General features: G+C 44.6%; 1 protein-coding gene across 4 annotated transcripts in view; it reads left to right on the top strand.

Annotated features, from left to right (window-relative positions):
- LOC146797348 (rab GDP dissociation inhibitor alpha-like) overlaps window positions 1–18,710 on the top strand; it is a 231,822-nt gene that overhangs the window by 154,513 nt on the left and 58,599 nt on the right. For all 4 annotated transcript variants that reach the window (XM_085627548.1, XM_085627547.1, XM_085627545.1 and 1 more), the window contains exons 6-8: window positions 795–926; window positions 3,265–3,364; window positions 8,102–8,273. In XM_085627548.1, the coding sequence (XP_085483674.1) occupies window positions 795–926; window positions 3,265–3,364; window positions 8,102–8,273 (404 nt within the window). The remainder of the gene's footprint in view (window positions 1–794; window positions 927–3,264; window positions 3,365–8,101; window positions 8,274–18,710) is intronic.

Raw genomic sequence — 18,710 nt, 5'->3', positions numbered from 1 at the left:
TTAACAATAATCAAAATGAAACACATTATGTTTTAGTATTTTAGGTTTTAGTATTACCAGCTTCCATGGTTTATAATGTGGATTGAAGCATTAAAAATAAAAATAATGGTATTATTTGAAATAGGAGTAATAATGATAAAGCCAATAATTATTAGAATAATATCTGTATTATTAACAGTGTCATAATTGTTATAAAAATGTTAGCAACATCCTCATTATTTTAAATATTAGTCTTAGAGTCCGAGTGATTCTAGTGGCACGCCACAACTAATGAACGAGACATAAAACTATATTAACAATTTATGATTCAAATTGTTTATTGCACTTCAAGCCTTTGAACTAGAGAAGAAAGAGAGGTGTGGATGGTGTGGATGGGGTGGATGGGTTGGATGGGATGAATGGGTTGGATGGGATGGATGGGGTGGATGGGGTGGATGGATTAGATAGGGTGGATGGAGTGGATGGTGTGGAGGGGGTGGATGGGTTAGATGGGGTGAATGGTGTGGATGGGGTGGATGGTGTGGATGGTGTGGATGGTGTGGATGGGGTGGATGGGGTGGATGGGTTTGATGGGATGGATGGGTTGGATGGGGTGGATGGGGTGGATGGTGTGGATGGGGTGGATGGATTAGATAGGGTGGATGGGGTGGATGGTGTGGATGGTGTGGAGGGGGTGCTTTGGTACAACAAGTTTCAAAGACTATGAATTTCTGCAGTAAGAATTTGTCCACATGAAATAGTTTGTTTGAACAACAGATGAAGGACCCCCTTGACATATTGTTGTTGTTTTCCAGGTTCCTGGATAGACCCTGTCTGGAGACCATCCAACGCATCAAACTCTACAGCGAGTCGTTGTCCAAGTACACCAAGAGCCCTTATCTGTACCCTCTGTACGGGCTCGGGGAGCTGCCACAAGGATTTGCAAGGTGAGTGTGAAAATGTGATCAGTGAACATGACACAGAGCAGAGATGCAGACCAGAGGTCAAATGGACAGGGAAAGGAGAGCAGAAATTGAAGGCAAGCTGAAATGGTTCCAGGGTGAATGAATGTGCTGCACTGATTGGCAGACTACGCTCGCGCTTCCTTTCTCTGTTGTTTACACTATCTCGCTCTCACCTGGTGTACCATAGCTCATTATAAGTTTCTTATCTTCTTTATCTGTTGTCTACTCTATTTCTCACCTGGTGTACTATACCTCATTGTAAGTTCTCTTTCTCTGTTGTTTACACTTTCAATCACCTGGTGTTCTATATCTCATTGTAAGTTCTCTTGTTTTCTTTCTCTATTGTTTGCACTCTCTCTCACCTGGTGTTCTATATCTCATTTTTAGTTTTCTTGTTTTCTTTCTCTGTTCCATTCCCTGATCTAAAGACACATGAAGAATACTACTAAGGCACATACTGTCAATGTCATCACCTTCACATCACTGATACAGGTGTCAACCAGTCAGAGTACATGTCCATCCAACCTACATAGTCCTTGACAGTGGTTGGAAATCTTGAACTAAACACCGGGAGGTGTATGCTAGACAGGCTTCTGGCTTTAGTACCTATACACATAGGGCCCTCCAGATTTGTTAGTGTTGAGTCAATTCCCAATGTCTGAGGGAACAATTTCAGCTTCATTGAGAAGGTACATCTAGGTTCTGAACAGTGGCATCACAGATGTTTCCAAGTCCTGCCATTTTTGAGGGGCCTAGCCCTTGATGGAATCTTTCACCTGGAGGTTTGGAGACAAAGCTCTTTTGAACTTGTGGCAAAGCCGCCTAATGGTAAAAGGCTGAGGTTCTTCAGACTGTAATCAGAGGTAGAATTTCTAAACTTCTTTTTTTGTGGCAGATACTGCTCCCTCTTCTTTCTTTTTTTATAATCCCTGTTTATGGGAAAGGCCAGGAGGATGGAAAGACACAGACATCCCTCTTAGCTGTAAACTGATCCAGGACATAAGAGAGAGTGCCAACAGATGAATCTTCCCTCTGGAGATGAGAGGACCACACCTCTTCTTATGCTTGTCCTTGTGTTTTCTCTGAAGAGGCAGCATGCATAGCCCGTGTAGCTAGATCTTGAAGTTCTGGAGGTTCCATCCTGTGTGCTGGACACTGGCGCCATGGATGCTCTCACACCAAGCGAAACAAACTACTCACCAGAAGTGATGAAAAGTGCAATGTGGACAGAAGGGTGACAGCCTGCCAAACTACTTGTCTCTTTCTCTGCTGATGGCATCCCTGAGGACTGGAGTGAATAAGCACCCACCATCCCAAAAGACTGCAGAAGCATCTTTGCCTGCTTAGAGCCTGCCTGTGGCCCTCAGCGTCTGGTCAGCAGGCAACTGCTTGAATGGCAGAGCATCAGGATAACTTCATCCAGTGAAATGAGCTGTGAAGCCTGACTTAGACACCTCTTGCATTAGGCACTGCCCCAAGAAAAGGCTAACTAAGTCTCTTTGGCACAGGGATCGTTCTCAGTGCCGCTCCAGTGCTCACTCCTCTCAGAGCCTGCTGAGGCCGGGGAGCAAACGGCGATCTGTGCAACCTTGCAGCACACGTAGGTGGCGGGTACCCTGACCAGAGTCATGCAAGAAGTTTTGCTAACATTTCTGTGCTGTGCCCATCTGAAAAAAAACATGCCAAGCAGGAAATCTCCCAAAGGTTACCTAGGAAGGTATACGTGTATTTGGGAAGATATACCAAGCTCAAAAGAGGACCTAAAGAAAGCTAAAAAAAAAAAAAAAAAGAGTTGACCCCACTTTCTAGGTCACATACAATCTGCCACCCAACCAGAAGACACATAGCCAGACTAAACAGCCAGACATAAACCAGGTCAAAGGAAGTAAGTAAGTAAAACCTTATAAAGCACACGAATGCCGAGGCGTCGAGAAAGCAAGAAGGTACGGTAAGTCAGGAAGGTCTTGGTCACTGATTGCGAGGGAAGAGCCGGGTAAAGAAGATGTTTATTGTTCTGTTAATAGGAGGGAAGAAGCTTGTTCTTTTGATTTGCCTTGTGACAACCAATCACCATTGGTGGGAGGTGTACTCATCTTATGAATAATTAAGGCCTGAGACATAAATATTAAATGCTTTGTAGGGATTGGCATCCAGAGCAGAGCTCAGGCCAGCGGGGCTGCTCTCTTCTGCATGGAGTATTTTTGAGAAGAAGCATGTGACCAATTTCCTCTGTACCCTCCTCCTGAAAGCACTTTAGTCAATGCAGACACACAGGGCCCGTCTAACCAGCAGTATTTATTGACCTCTGTTTTCTTCCTAGGCTAAGCTCTGTTTATGGGGGCACATACATGCTGAACAAGCCAGTGGACAAGATCATCATGGAGAAGGGCAGAGTGGTCGGAGTGCAGTCGGAAGGAGAGGTACCTTGCCAATGGACTGAGTATCAACTATGGCATTGCTGTCTCTCATTCACCTCATTCTAATTCTTTTCCAGGGCTTACTGCCATGCAATGCTGCCCATAGAGGAGGTTTTTAAGAGGAGTGAGTGAGTGAGTGTGTTTGTGGCTGTAGTTTGCAAACTTGTGTGCACAATCTTCTTACTCGGCGACTGGCTTGAGTCGAAAATATCTAGCTGGTGATACTTTCTACTTGAGTAAGACATATTCTTCTTGAGCCAGTGGTCTAGACGGTTTCTTGGTTGACTTTTGAACGGGATGTATTCCCTGTCATTCATTTATTTTAAAAGGCCATCTGAAATCAGTTTTGCAAAATTTTGTGCAAATTTCTGAAAATATTTTGAAAAACATTTGCAACTTCACACACCCATACTTGTTATAGAGATCAAAATCAGCACCTTCCAATCTGTAGCCGTAATCAGGGCAATTACATCACATGGTCGAGGTTCTTTACTCTCACCAAGACTCACCTCTTCTAATAAAGTGCACATATCAAAGCTGCTTCCAGGAAATGACCTGCTGCTCTTCTCTTTCATGTCGTGCCCCAGAATGATAGGGCAACACTTGAGCAGGAGAGCAAGACAAATGCAGGCTGGAGAAAACTCCAGTTTCCAGAGAGAAAACTGAGAGGAAGAGGATCCTCAACAAACATAGAGAACCCGATTCACAGGACTAATCTGAGACAAAATCCTAAACGTACTACTTTTGGTATTCACAGATGGCATTTACTACTTTTGGTATTCACAGAAGGCACTTACTACTTTTGGTTAAACTCACTACTTTTGGTATTCACAGAAGGAACTTACTACTTTTGGTTAAACTTACTACTTTTGGTATTCACAGAAGGCACTTACTACTTTTGGTTAAACTTACTACTTTTGGTATTCACAGAAGGCACCTACTACTTTTGGTATTCACAGAAGGCACCTACTACTTTTGGTATTCACAGAAGGCACTTACTACTTTTGGTATTCACAGAAGGTACCTACTACTTTTGGTATTCACAGAAGGAACTTACTACTTTTGGTATTCACAGAATGCACTTACTACTTTTGGTTAAACTTACTACTTTTGGTATTCACTGAAGGCATTTAGTAGTAGTAAAGTTAGGATTTTGTCTTAAGTCTGTCTTAAGTCTGTCTTAAGCTTGTCTTAACTCAAACTTAAGTCAAACTTAAGACAAAATCCTAACTTTACTACAACTAAATGCTTTCTGTGAATACCAAAAGTAGTAAGTTTAGGATTTTGTCTCAGATTAATTTTGTGAATCGGGCCCAGAGTGACATTGCAACACACAGAGTCACATCCCAGAGCTGCTTAAAAAGGAATAGTGTAAAAGATGGGAGGAGATATCACAGGAAGTAATGGTTGCCATGTTGAGTTGGGGAGGTGTTATAGAACTACTAAGCTGAAATGGCTCTCATCCAGTGGGGATAACAAGAGAAGTATTTTCAGGAATTATACCCCCTGTATCAGGAGTACAATGTCCGGGTCCATGCAGAACCAATAAAGAGGTGACGGAGAAACCACCATTCTGTCATCATTCTGGAAAAGTACACCTCTAGTTGCGTATTAAATCAGAGAGTGGTAGTATTTGTGCAACTCCTGCAGTCCAAAGAATGCCCTGTGCGAACAGGATGTGTATTGATAACACCAGAAACTGCCCTGCCACCTGGCCGACCATGGGGCAAGAACAATTGCACCGGGTTCACAGGCACATCACTGCTCAATCCCTTGCCGGACCGCAATCCTGAGGCCCTCACCAGTGGCGTAACAAAACTTGAGAGCGCCCCCCTGCAAGTTCCGTGGAGAGGCCCCCTCCAGACTCAAACAGGAGCTCTCCAGCCACAGCACTGTGCTGATGGGGCCCCCTGAAGCTTGGGGGTCCCCCTACACCGCGGGGGCTGCGGAGATCTGTGTTACGCCACTGGCTCTCACAGAAGACAAGGGTTGGTAAACCAGAGAACATTGATTAGTGTCTGCTGATTGGCAATGTACCTGACATTTCCCAAGACACTAGAGTACGTACAAATATGCTTGCACAAAATATAAGAAAATACATTCAAATGCGTGCATGTTTGGCTACCATCTTGAATATATTTTCTTATGTTTTAAGAAATCCCAAACAAATACGTCTGCTGCAGATGTATTTGCATCCACGGTAGCCATCTTAGAATGGGATCTCTTCAAATACAACAAGATACATTCAAAGATGCCTGCCATGTATCCATGTGCATGCACGTGTTGGCAGCCATCTTAGAATGGTTTCAATTTGTTTTCACTATGACTGTCTGTGGATTAGTAAGCAGTGCACAAAGTGTGGAAGGGCCGGGGCAAGCAGCTGATGGCTTGGGGAAGGAGGGCTTAATAAATAAAGTGTAGTGAGGAGGGGAGAGCATAGAGAGATGTAGAGAAAATATTCCTTGATGCGCACTGCAGTGACATCAGTGGTGGAAGGATACCTGCCATCCAATCGAAACAAAGTAATATCTAAATGCTCCTGGGCAAGGCAAACACAAAATTAGGGAGGAGAGCCATTGAATCAAGAGCAGGGAAGTTAGATAGACAAGACAGCCATCCAGTCGCCAGTTAGATGCTCACTGATGTCCACTCTGTCAACTGGATTGTTAACAATAGGTCTTTGACAATACACAGCTAAAGCTGTTTGTGGGCGAGACCCAAAAACCATAACAAATGGAAAATATAAAGCCTTGGCAAAGTGAACCTCTGTCTCTCTTTCTGTATATAAATATATACAAATGGACCTTTAAACAGGTCAGTCAAAGTTGAACTAACAGTGTAGCTAACCCAGAGCAACTAGGGTTTGATTCTCTTATTTCAAACATTCAAAATATTTTTTCTGCTGGTCTGAGAAGGCCTCTGAAGGATGAAAGGCTGAGTGGACCTGCTAGGGTTCAAATCTGGGACTGGGCGGTTAAACACAGACTTCTGGAGTGGAGGAAGTCGACAGACCCACTAGACCCGGCTGATGCAAGTACAGTGTTTTCATGGATTTTAGAACATAGACTGCATATAAAAATGAGTTGTCACTATGTCCATAAATCTGCCAAATCCTACCTTCTATTTCTGTTCACTGACCCTTCACTGGGCTATTCCAAAAGCAATTTCTCTTCACCGTCATCACCAAAGGCTTCTTGCGTAGCTGGTAAACCTACAATAAATGTACTCAACATCATGTGAACTACTTCTTGTCCAATGCCCTTACTTTGCAGAAAATTGTAATGTTTTTCAAATAATATTAAATGCTTTGTGGGATTGTTGTAATAGCTGGTGGGCCCCTCTTGGTGCAATGTCCGCCACCACGGGATCTCCAAATGGAGCGGCTTGACCACTGACGAGGTGGACAGAGAATCCACTGTTTTTTGGCACATCGGTTCTAATTTAGAGTTTATCGAATGAGATACTCCATCAATTTGTAGCGTACATTTCAATATATTATTTGCAACTATAAATCAAAGTAAGCCCATGCATGTTCATCATTAAGGAACCTTAAACGTTTTGTGCTAATTACCTTCTGCCTTATTTGATGGAGCCAATTTAGAAAAAATCCTTCTCTTCTGATTCTTAGTCTGGAGACAAAATGTTTAATTATGTTTATTGCAAATAATGCAAGACATCTGTGTGGCATTCGCTCTTCATGACTTGTTCATCATGTGCCAAAGAGTACTCTGTATTTTCAATCTTTAATAGACTTTTGTTTAGCTATTTCATCAGAAGTAGCGGGGTATCACTCGGGCTAGCTGATGGACCCTAAGGGCCATTGAAGGAAGCGCCGCCATGTTGTATCTTTACAACTGCTTCTTTTAAGCTGTTATTTTATGGGCGACCCTGTAATGTCATTTACAAAATTTATTAAGCCAAGTTTACACATATATTTGAGTATTATTATCTTAACCAATTAAGATTTTTACAATTGGAAAGGCGTTTTTTAATACACACAAGTTGAAATTAATCTCATAAAAAGATTCATTCACATGAGGTTTTTCATGCACATCCTTGAATATACATTTTTATAAATATTCACAAACTCCTTTAGTCCTGGAAAAGGTCATGTGCTCCTAGGAAATGCGGAGGTAAATTCCAAGGAAGGAGTGCGGAGTTCCTCAAAACATTGGTGGAAGTCTAGGTGAAGGGATATTTCCATGAGGAATATATTTCCCAAGTGTAGAAACAAGAAAGCAAGTTCATTTGCACTCGCCTATACATTTTTCACCTGGGTAAATGCCCACATGTCTATTTGCTGACGCAATATAGAATCCAAAACGTTCCCAGCAGTATGCTTGGCAACCTGCACATGTGTTTAGGTCCAAAGAAGTGTGAAATAACTGTGGATAATGCTGAAACCTTAATAACCTGGTATCAGTATGTTGGTACTAGTTTAAAGGGCTTGCTTTCTAAAGTGACCCACATTGAAACCTCAACAGCATCCCAGGCAGGGATAAAGAAACCAGACTTTGAGACTGAAAAGTTTATACTAGTCAGAAGAGGAAGTGTTGTGCTAAAATAGCCAATTATATTTGTTCATCCTGTAAATTTTGTAGAACAAATAATGGATGGCCTTATTGTTTTTTGGCATACTGAAGTGTCAAAGGTGTGTGTGTGTGTGTGGGTGTGTGTGTTAGTGTCTTTGTAATGTGCGTTTGAGGCTCACGCACCATGTTTGTGGTCTTCATCATCTAGACAATACGCTGCAAACAGCTGATCTGCGACCCAAGCTATGTTCCCGCCCAAGTCAAGAAGAAAGGAAAAGTCATTCGGGTGATTTGCATCCTCAAGCATCCAATCAAAAACACCAACGACTGCAACTCCTGCCAAATCATCATCCCGCAGAACCAGGTCAACAGGAAGTCAGGTGAGACGCGTGCTTGCCGACGTCACAGACGTGGCATCACAGCCTTTGATCTTGATGCCATTACAAAAAGTAGATAAGTAAATTATTGAGCTGAGTGTGAAATGTGTAAATTTCAACATCCAACAATAGCAAATTAAAGACAGACTTTTTTCTGTCTCAGCTTACCCCTACTCACCGACACTCAGACTTTTCTCCTGCTCTTCGCTGTTGCTCTTTGATAGATAGAGAGAGAGAGAGCGAGAGAGAGAAGGTGTTTGTAGACGTGGCATGCACATGTGTGGTGACGCTGAACTGAGCACCTTCACTAAGCTCAAACACAGCACTGGATAATGCATCTGCCGATTAAGGAGGCGGTGACCAGGGAATTAATGTCTTTCGACAGCTTCTTCTCTGCACTTACGAGTAGTAAGGAGCTCATATCTAAGGGCCCAATTCACAAAGGGCCTATGCACCCATGACGGAGGCCCTGCAGTTTTGGGGGAGTCTCCTCACTTGGGGCAGAATCTCCACAATGAGTGCGGAGGCTCCCCAACGTCTCATTGTAGGAATTCCTCTCCGAGTGCGGAGGCTCCCCAACGTCTCAATGCAGGAATTCCTCTCCGAGTGCGGAGGCTCCCCAACATCTCATTGCAGGAATTCCTCTCCGAGTGTGGAGGCTCCCCAACGACTCATTGCAGGAATTCCACCCGAGTGCAGAGACTCCCCAGCATCTCATTGCAGGAATTCCTCTCTGAGTGCGGAGGCTCCCCAACGTCTCATTGCAGGAATTCTGCCTGAGTGTGGAGACTCCCCAACGTCTCATTGCAGGGATTCCGCACCGAGTGCAGATACTCCTCAATGTCTCATTTCAGGCATTCCGCCTGAGTGCAGAGACTCCTCAATGGCTCATTGCAGGGATTCTGCCTGAGTGCAGAAACTCCTCAACGTCTCATTGCAGGAATTCTGCCTGTGTGTGGAGACTCCCCAACGTCTCATTGCAGGGATTCCGCACCGAGTGCAGATACTCCTCAATGTCTCATTTCAGGCATTCTGCCTGAGTGCAGAGACTCCTCAATGGCTCATTGCAGGGATTCTGCCTAAGTGCAGAAACTCCTCAATGTCTCATTGAAGGAATTCCGCCTGAGTGTGGAGACTCCCCAACGTCTAATTGCAGGGATTCCGCACCGAGTGCAGAAACTCCTCAATGTCTCATTGCAGGGATTCCGCCTGACTGCAGAGACTCCTCAATGTCTCATTACAGGGATTCCGCCAGAGTGTGGAGACTCCCCCACGTCTCATTGCAGGGATTCCACCTGAGTGTGGAGACTCCCCCACGTCTCATTGCAGGGATTCTGCCTGAGTGCAGAAACTCCTCAATGTCTCATTGAAGGAATTACGCCTGAGTGTGGAGACTCCCCAACGTCTCATTGCAGGGATTCCGCACCGACTGCAGAGACTCCTCAATGTCTCATTGCAGGGATTCCGCCTGAGTGCAGAGACTCCTCAATGTCTCATTACAGGGATTCCGCCAGATTGTGGAGACTCCCCAACGTCTCAATGCAGGAATTCCTCTCCGAGTGGGAGGCTCCTCAACGTCTCATTGCAGGAATTCCTCTCTGAGTGCGGAGACTCCCCAGCATCTCATTGCAGGAATTCCTCTCTGAGTGCAGAGGCTCCCAAACGTCTCATTGCAGGAATTCTGCCTGAGTGTGGAGACTCCCCAACGTCTCATTGCAGGGATTCCGCACCGAGTGCAGATACTCCTCAATGTCTAATTTCAGGCATTCCGCCTGAGTGCAGAGACTCCTCAATGGCTCATTGCAGGGATTCTGCCTGAGTGCAGAAACTCCTCAATGTCTCATTGAAGGAATTCCGCCTGAGTGTGGAGACTCCCCAACGTCTCATTGCAGGGATTCCGCACCGAGTGCAGAGACTCCTCAATGTCTCATTGCACGGATTCCGCCTGAGTGCAGAGACTCCTCAACGTCTCATTACAGGGATTCCGCCAGAGTGTGGAGACTCCCCCACTTCTCATTGCAGGGATTCCGCCTGAGTGTGGAGACTCCCCCACATCTCATTGCAGGGATTCCGCCCCAAGTGCAGAGACTCCTCAATGTCTCATTGCAGGGATTCCGCCTGAGTGTGGAGACTCCCCCACATCTCATTGCAGGGATTCCGCCCCGAGTGCAGAGACTCCTCAATGTCTCATTGCAGGGATTCCGCCTGAGTGTGGAGACTCCCCAACGTATCATTGCAGGAATTCCGCCCAGAGTGCGATAGACTCCCCCACGACTGAGGGGCCTCAACCACGATTGCAGAGGTCCTTTGTGAATCAGACCCTAAATTGTGTAAGATTCTACTGGACTCGTCGACTTCTCATGATGGCTCACATCAGTATGGGAGAGGAGTCTGGACAGATAGATCTCTGAGAGGGAGTGGGGAATACTTTGGGGAGACAAGCTGAATGTGCACAAGGAATAGAGAGGTGTACTAGAAGGTGATGTGCAATTAGTACTACACACGTGATAAACTTTTTTTCCCCCCAGTATTTGTAAAGGGCAAACTACTCACCTTTACGGGTCTGAAGTCGCTGGGGGCCGTCGTGGAAATTAAGTGAGCTATTGCCCAGAGTCACATGGTGCTTGGCTGATCTGACGACGGAGCCGGTGATCGAACCGTGAGCCCTGTGCTCCGAAGTCAGCTGCCCTGGCCGCTGCACCACACTTCTCCACCTGCACCACACCTCTCCACCAAACTTCATCATAGATTTACCAGAAGTAGCTGTAGGAGCTGGAGGGAATGCAGCCAAAGGGGTGACACCTTTCATATACGGCGGTCTTGTCCTGTATGAGCACTGTTTTGGAACGACAGGAGGTGGACTGATTTTTAACTGCACCTTTGGTGGCATTGTTGGAATTGTGGCCTACTAAAGACGGGTGTGTTAGGGGGTGGATAGCACTCTGGTTTGGCAATATCTGGAGTGTCTCAAAGCGTATGATAGCTATGTGGTGAAAAAAAAGAACAGGGTCAAGACTGGTTTGCATATGGCTGGGTCCAAACTGGGTGGCATGGTGAGCAAAAAAATGATAGATCCAACCCAGATTTAGTTTTGCTATAGTTGCCCTAAGTGGGAAGGGAATGCCACAGGTGTGGGTCCCGTGCTCACTATGCCACTGGATTCAAGCTAGCATGGCTGATGAGGGGTGATACCCCGAAACTGGTCCCAGGATGTTTGTTTTCTGGTCCAGGGAGGACCTGGCCCGGCATTTTGGGCTGGACTATTCCCATGGGGAGCATGGTCAAGACTGATTTGCATATTGCTGGGTCCAAACTGGGGAAGCATGGTGAGCAAACAAATGATGGATTTAACCCAGACTGGGGGTGAATGTTTGACAATTTTCAGCATTCTGTCCATCGTCTTTTTGTTTTGCTGCATGCATCTGGGCAGTTACTCTGAGGAGGATACAGCCCTCTCCATGCCCCAGGCACGCTTGTACCCAGGCAAGGTGGGAAATTAAGTATTCAGAAGGTGTACACGTCCATGAAGGCTGGCCACACCTCCAGGGTGGGCAGCCTGTTCTACACACCTAAAATAGTATTCTTCAATGTTTAGGAGGGCAGAAATAGTGTGTTTTGGGTAGAAAAGGTGGCATAACACCTGGATGTGGTCACCTCAGGGGCTGATTAGCTGCAGGGGCTAGCTGCCCATTGGCTACTAGCTCCCACATCCCTAACTCCCTTAATCTAGGATTTAAGGGACCCCTCTGACACCAGAACCTCAGATCTGAACAACTTGCATCAAGGAAGTCCAAGAGGAGACTCTTGTCACAGACAACAGGACATTGCGCACAACATCAAAGCAAAATAGGGATACTCTGTCCCTGTGGCAACAGACTTGGAACTGCGTGAACGGCCCTTGTCCTTGGTTAAAAGTTAAGCTTGGCACTCCCGAAGAGAAGAGAAGGACCCCTGTTGAAGCCAGAAGCACCCTCAGTCTGCCCTGGACTAGTGGCACTAGTCCCCTTCAAACTGCAGGTAAAAACGCTCACCAGAGCCAAAGAATCACTGGCCATCAGGTCCTCCATATGATTGCCCATATCCAGGTGGTCCAGTGCATTTTGGGAGTTGTAGTCTTGTCTGCCCGGAAGTTTCAGGTCGCTACGCCACTCCTCTGGACCCCGTGAAGTGCCAGTACCTTTTTGCTGTGCTTTCTGATGCCAAGGCTTGTTAGCAATTAATCCAGTAACTGACCCCCACACTAGAAGCTGCAGCTACAGGGAACACTGTGCAAACATGTTTGTTACTGAATTCAAGGTCCCTTGTTAAAACCAAATACGAATTTGCAGATTTCATGTCCCAACACAAACCGGATATCACCTTCCTCACTGAGACCTGGGCTGACAGCTCTTCTGATCCGGATATTAAGATCGCCATCCCCGATGGCTTTACTATTGAAAGACTGGATAGAGCAGACAAGAGGGGTGGGGGGATAGCGATGGTGTACCGGAGCTCAATTAAGGTCAGCTTTCTGCCAATACTCCATTTGGACCGTGAAGCACTCAGCTTCAGTATAAAAATAAATAAGTCATACACGTTTCAGGGACTATTAGTGTATCGACCACCCGGCCCAAGGGCCAGTTGTATCCATACAATTCAGGCCTTTATGGAATCCTGTATAGATTATCCGAGTTCTACTATAGTAGGGGATTTTAATTTCCATCTTGAGCATTCCACCAACACGGATACGGACCACTTAGTAGATACGCTAACATGCTTTAACCTACACCAGCTAATTGAAGAACCTACCCATCTGGCCAATCAAACGCTGGATAGAGTTTTTGCAAATAATCAAGAACTGGAAATAGACAAAATTCTGCCACTTTCTTGGTCAGACCATAAGGCAATCTCCTATTTTAATAACGACCCCCTGTAATGCAACATCACTGAACAATAAAATTGGGGCTGTTAAATATAGGCCATTGAAAAATCTTAATGTGGAGGTACTGCGGGACACACTCTTTAAGTCAGCCCCTGCTCCAGACAACAATGTCAATAATGCAGCAATCACCTATACAAACTCGTTAGATGCAGCATGCCGAGGGGTGGTCCCGGAAAAAGTATTTAAGAGCTTCAGGAAAAATCCATCAGCCCCATGGTTCTTGCAAGAATTAAAAAAACACACAACTGAAACGCAGACTTCAGGAGCGTAAATGGAGGAAAGAATACTGCCCAGAAGAAAAAATCAAGTTCAAAAAATTACTCTCGGAGTATAAGGAGTTAATTAAAGTTGAAAAGACTAAATATTTCTTTGGTAAAATTAGATTAGTGACAAACTTAGCTGGAAACTTTTTAAAACAGTTAAATCCCTGTCCAAATGGAATAATAGTAACAGTTTTTTCTCGGATTTATCGTTTTGTAAGCAGCTGGATGATTTTTTTCAGCTTAAAGTTAATTCTATATTTCAGGTATTTTCTTCTGCCTCGAATATATCAGATGCAGTGACAGCCCCAGATGAGGTCGAACTTTTGAACTGCGGACCAGCCTTTGGGCCGTTGGAAGCACCCAGATTTGAAAGTTTTTCACCCCTTACTAGGGATAAAACACTTAATCTTAAAAATGCCATCAAATCAGCGGCCCCGTCGGACCCTTGTCCTCCTACGGTCATTAATTCAGTGGCCAGTATGGTAGCAAGACCACTTATGGATCTATTAAATGTGATTCTTAGTTACGGACAATACCCAATGATCTGGAAGAGAGCTTCCATACTTCCTCTGGTGAAAAAAACCCTCTTTGGACCCTAGGCTGGTGGAAAGGTATTGACCCATTTCCCGTCTTCCGTTTCTGGCCAAGATTCTGGAGAAGGCAATGAACGAGGAAATACTTTCCTTCCTAGATACCAACCAGCTGCTGGATTCTTCTCAATACGATTTCAGAGCAAACGATTGTACTGAATCAGCGCTGGTGGCAGCTTCTGAGGAACTAAAAGGAGTAGTCGACAAAGGTGGCAGAGCGGCATTGATTTCGCTGTATCTCTCTGCCACCTTTGATACGGTTCATCATACACTTCTTATTAAACAATTGCATTCTCTGGGCTTCAGGAACACTGCGCTAGCATTGTTGAGCTTTGTTTCTTAACGGGAGACAACAGTGGATAGAGATGAGAGACGCTAGTTCCAGACCTTCTCTCTCCCCTGTGAGGTGCCTCGGGGATCTGCTGTTAGCCCCACCTTATTTAACGTATATATCACTCCCCATGTCAATTTCATTCATAGTTTTGGCCTGGCGGTATTCTCTTACGCTGACGATACATAGATTGTGGCATCAAACTCATCGGAGGTGGAAAAGGATGTAGATAACTTTTGTAGATGCATGGCCCAGGTTGTAGGCTGGAGGCAGATAAACTGTCTCAGGCTGAACTCGGATAAAATGGAGGTCCTGCTTTTTTTGGAAAGGACACCTCTTTCTGGGATGCATCTTGGTGGCACTTGGTGTTGGGCGCCTTACCGAGGCCAGTGCAGAAGGCAAGAAATTTGGGTGTCATCTTTGATACCAAACTATGTTGACTTCAGAAGGGTTTTTTAAGCTGAGGGTACTTAAGAAAATGTTGCCATTCATTCTATTCGATTTATAAAAGATGGTGATAATGGCACTCATCTTTTCGAAGATAGATTAATGCAATGCCCTATGTGAGGGGATCTTTAAATATTTGATAAAAAAGCTCCAGTCTCTGCAAAATGCAGCAGCAAGAACACTATTGAAGGTCCCCAAGTTTGGACCAATCTCTCACCTAATGCACGGCCTCCACTGGCTGCCAGTGGAAAAGAGGATTTAATTTAAGGCCCTCTGTATTATCCACAGGGCCCTACACAGAGCCGGGCAGACCTTTTTCCAGGATCGGTTTTCCTGGTATACTCCTTGTAGGAACCTGAGCTCGAGCTCGGCGCATATGAACACTGTCCCAAGAATAAGCAAAGCACAGTGGGGTGGAAGAATGCTTTTGCACTGCGGAGGAAAACTATGGAACTCCTTGCCTTTAGCCGTACACTCGCAACCCATCTTGCAGCTTTTCAGAAAAGAGTTAAAGACCTGGCTGTTCTCTCAATAGGCCACTAGCTATGCTTGAGGTCGGCCCCCTGGTAGCAAGTCTCCTGGGTTTTTTGATCTGTACAACGCTAAGACACCTTCGGATATTGCGCACTCTATAAAATTACTTCATTTATTCATTCATCCAAAGTCAGCAGCTGTGTACCTGGTATTTTTTTGCATTCTGTTTTCTTGCAGCACCATGTAAGCTGTAAAATTAGCACCAGCGCGGTTCCCTAGTAAAATTAGATTAGTGACAAACTCTACCAGGGAACTTGTCAAAATAGTTAAATCCCTGTCCAAATGGAATAATAGTAACAGTTTTGTCCAGGATGTATCCTTTCGTAGCTAGCTGGATTATTTTTTTCAGCTTAAAGTTAATTCTATATTTCAGGCATTTTCCTCTGCCTCGAATATATCAGCTCCAAGGACAGCCAGAGCAAGTCTGCGCCAGGACTTCCTGGGCTAGATAAAATTGATCTGACTGTCACGTAATTCAAAGTGTAAGTGATCGATTGTCACTCGTGATTTTTGCCATTAACAGTAATGTTATCTTGTCTATGTATTTTACTGCACTGATTTAATAGTGCTTCAAAAATCTATAACTCCAGTTATATGTACGCTATTCTGTTTTGTTTTAGTGTCTAAATTAATATAAAAATGCACTCTATTTTTATGAATTGGTGTCGGATTTCTCTCGAGTCGTTTCAATTACTTATCGTCCATGTTGGTACTCTGAAATGCTTAACATATGCTCCTCTGATAATGAGGTATTGGTGCAGGACTCCAAATATACTCCTACTAATGATTGTGAATTGAAAAAAAGTGTAAAATTAGGTTTGAGTTGACAGGTAAATCTCAGGAGGTACTTTTAAACTTTTTGAGACTCCGACCCAAGCATGCTGGCTCTGTGCTACTGCTCCGGCCTATTTTAGTATCTCGCAATTATCTACTGGAACCCACTCTGGTCAGATGGAACTTTTTACTTGCCTGATAGCATGGAGGGAAAATTACCGTTATCACAATTACAGTCTGCAATTTTCCATAATCAAAGACTCGAAACTTAATCTCTTGGCTCTCTGGTTTTTATTATCAGCATGAAGATTTGCAGATACAAAGTCCTCAATACGAGGCACAACAAGTACATAGGCACTAACACAAAAGCTACTCTACGAAGAATCCGCATCCGGCTAAGAATAACTAAAAGTACAATCTCTAAAAGCATGAGGTAGAACACTACCAAGCAAATGTCGATACTAGGGACACTGAACCATACCATCTCTGTCCCTACTCTGCACTAGATGACATCCCTACATAGCAATCCCTTGAGACCCTCATCGAATAAAAGGTGTCAGAGTGAAACTTCATAAGAAGACTTCACTTAGAGAGCTTGGTCTAAGTTGCCCCCTCTATCTCTTCGCCTAGCCGTCCTCTGCTTTGGGCTGCTCTGATCTGTTCTGCTCTGCCTCCACCCTCGGGGCGCTGTCCCTAATACAGAACCCCAAATCCCAGAACACGCCCTTTGCGCCTCCTCTTCTGCGGGGTCGTCTTTCAGTAAATTTCCACAGAGCGCTGTCCAGTTCCATCGTCCATCGCTTGGCCTTGAGTCCCAGACGCCATCCGCACTAGGAGTTACGATTGGTACATTCCAATACACTCCCATGTCTGGCTTTTACTGCATAAGTCAATTTGTGAACAAAGAGCTTCTCTACTAACGAGCAACTGTCCTTGCACCTGGGGTGAGATCATGCAAAGCAGACATTCTTCACATCTTTTAAGTTGCAATTTACTACAGCCTAAAACCTCTACTGGAATAAATCCCTTTTGGCCTATTGCCCTTGGCTAACATAAGAAAATACCAGGCCTTTCGCCTCAACGATATATGCGAATTCTGGCCACTACTTCGGTTACACAAGCAGGTTTCAATCACAGTATTGACATTTACGTCTTTCTTTCATGTGTGGTCAACCTAAACAAACTACAGACACGAAGTCTGGGGTACACATTTCTAACACCACATTGCATTTCCCGTAGCTAAACACTATACATTTCTCTAATACGTTTACCATGTGCTTGTACATAGCTAGCACTTCTACTTAAAATCGATATAGGTTATACAGTTGTAATACATTGCACACGAAATCCCTGAGCGCACATTTGATATATACGGGTGCCAACTAACAGTGAATATAACGCACCCCTACAATTCTCAAACTTTTAAACGCTACATCAGTTCCCCCCTTTGATGACATCCGTCATCACACCATTACATTTCCTTCTTCAGAACTGATTTAAGCCGTGCTAGTCATAACATTTCCATGTCGGACTCCCTCCAGTTTCTTAAGACTCTCATATTGCTGCTCCTGGAGCTTTGCCAACCTCCTCTCGTTTGCCTTTAAAGCTCTTTCAACCTTGCCTCCTTGATACCACTTCCATGCCTTCACACATCCCCACAAACAGATCACACAAACTACGGCAATAATAATCGGTTTCAACACTGAACCTAGGAATCCACTTCCCAGATTCGCAAACCAAGTTCCCACTCTTCCAAATCCTAATCCAATCTTCTCCCACACATTCACCTCCGTTAGATCCGTAATCTCCTTGTGAACAGTCGTTATGTTGTCTATGTACTTCCCTATCTCCTTCGAGTTGTCTGGAATATACGTGCAGCATTCCTGAACTTTCAATAATTTGCAGACTCCGCCTGCTTTGGCTAACAACACATCTAAAGCAAGGCGATTCTGCAAAACCATATTCCGGATCGACAACATCTCTCCAGCCACCAATATCAAAGATCTCGCCGTATTCATAGACAACTCATCAACTACAGTCGCCAACCTTCGGATCTTCACATCATTCAACACCACACCCATACTAGGTATCATTGCTCCAAATATATCCCCAATCACTGCACCGGCATTTGTAGCCCTACGTCTCCTAGGTGGTCGCTTCGTCTCTAACAACTCCAAGTCCCTTGTGTGATAAATCTTCGGGAATATGATAGCCAAATAGCATACTCCATACCAATTGTCGGGTAGTCTGACATAAGCATTCGTCCCACAAACATAATACACTGTCGGGATTACTTCTACTGGACCTTGCATAAAATTCTTAGCATAAGCTTCCATTGTAAAAGTCTGAGAACAAATGCTATGTCCTACTGCGACCTTCTCCGTCTTGGATTGAGGCCGTGCAATACACAAATTCCCTCTCTGTGCCTCATCCAATGCTATTGGTCCATAACTTCCCTTAGATCTGTGAGCTCTCTCCTCGTCCGTCCAATCTACTGGGCTATCTCCGGTGTGTCGTGTCTCGGTCAACTTTCTATACCTGTCCTCTACTTGGTCTATGAATTTCTTCTCTATCTCTGAT

This window comes from Triturus cristatus, chromosome 9 (genome assembly GCF_964204655.1).
Source record: "Triturus cristatus chromosome 9, aTriCri1.1, whole genome shotgun sequence".
NCBI classification, from domain to species: Eukaryota; Metazoa; Chordata; class Amphibia; order Caudata; family Salamandridae; genus Triturus; species Triturus cristatus.
This window is presented reverse-complemented; position numbering and strand designations above follow the sequence as displayed.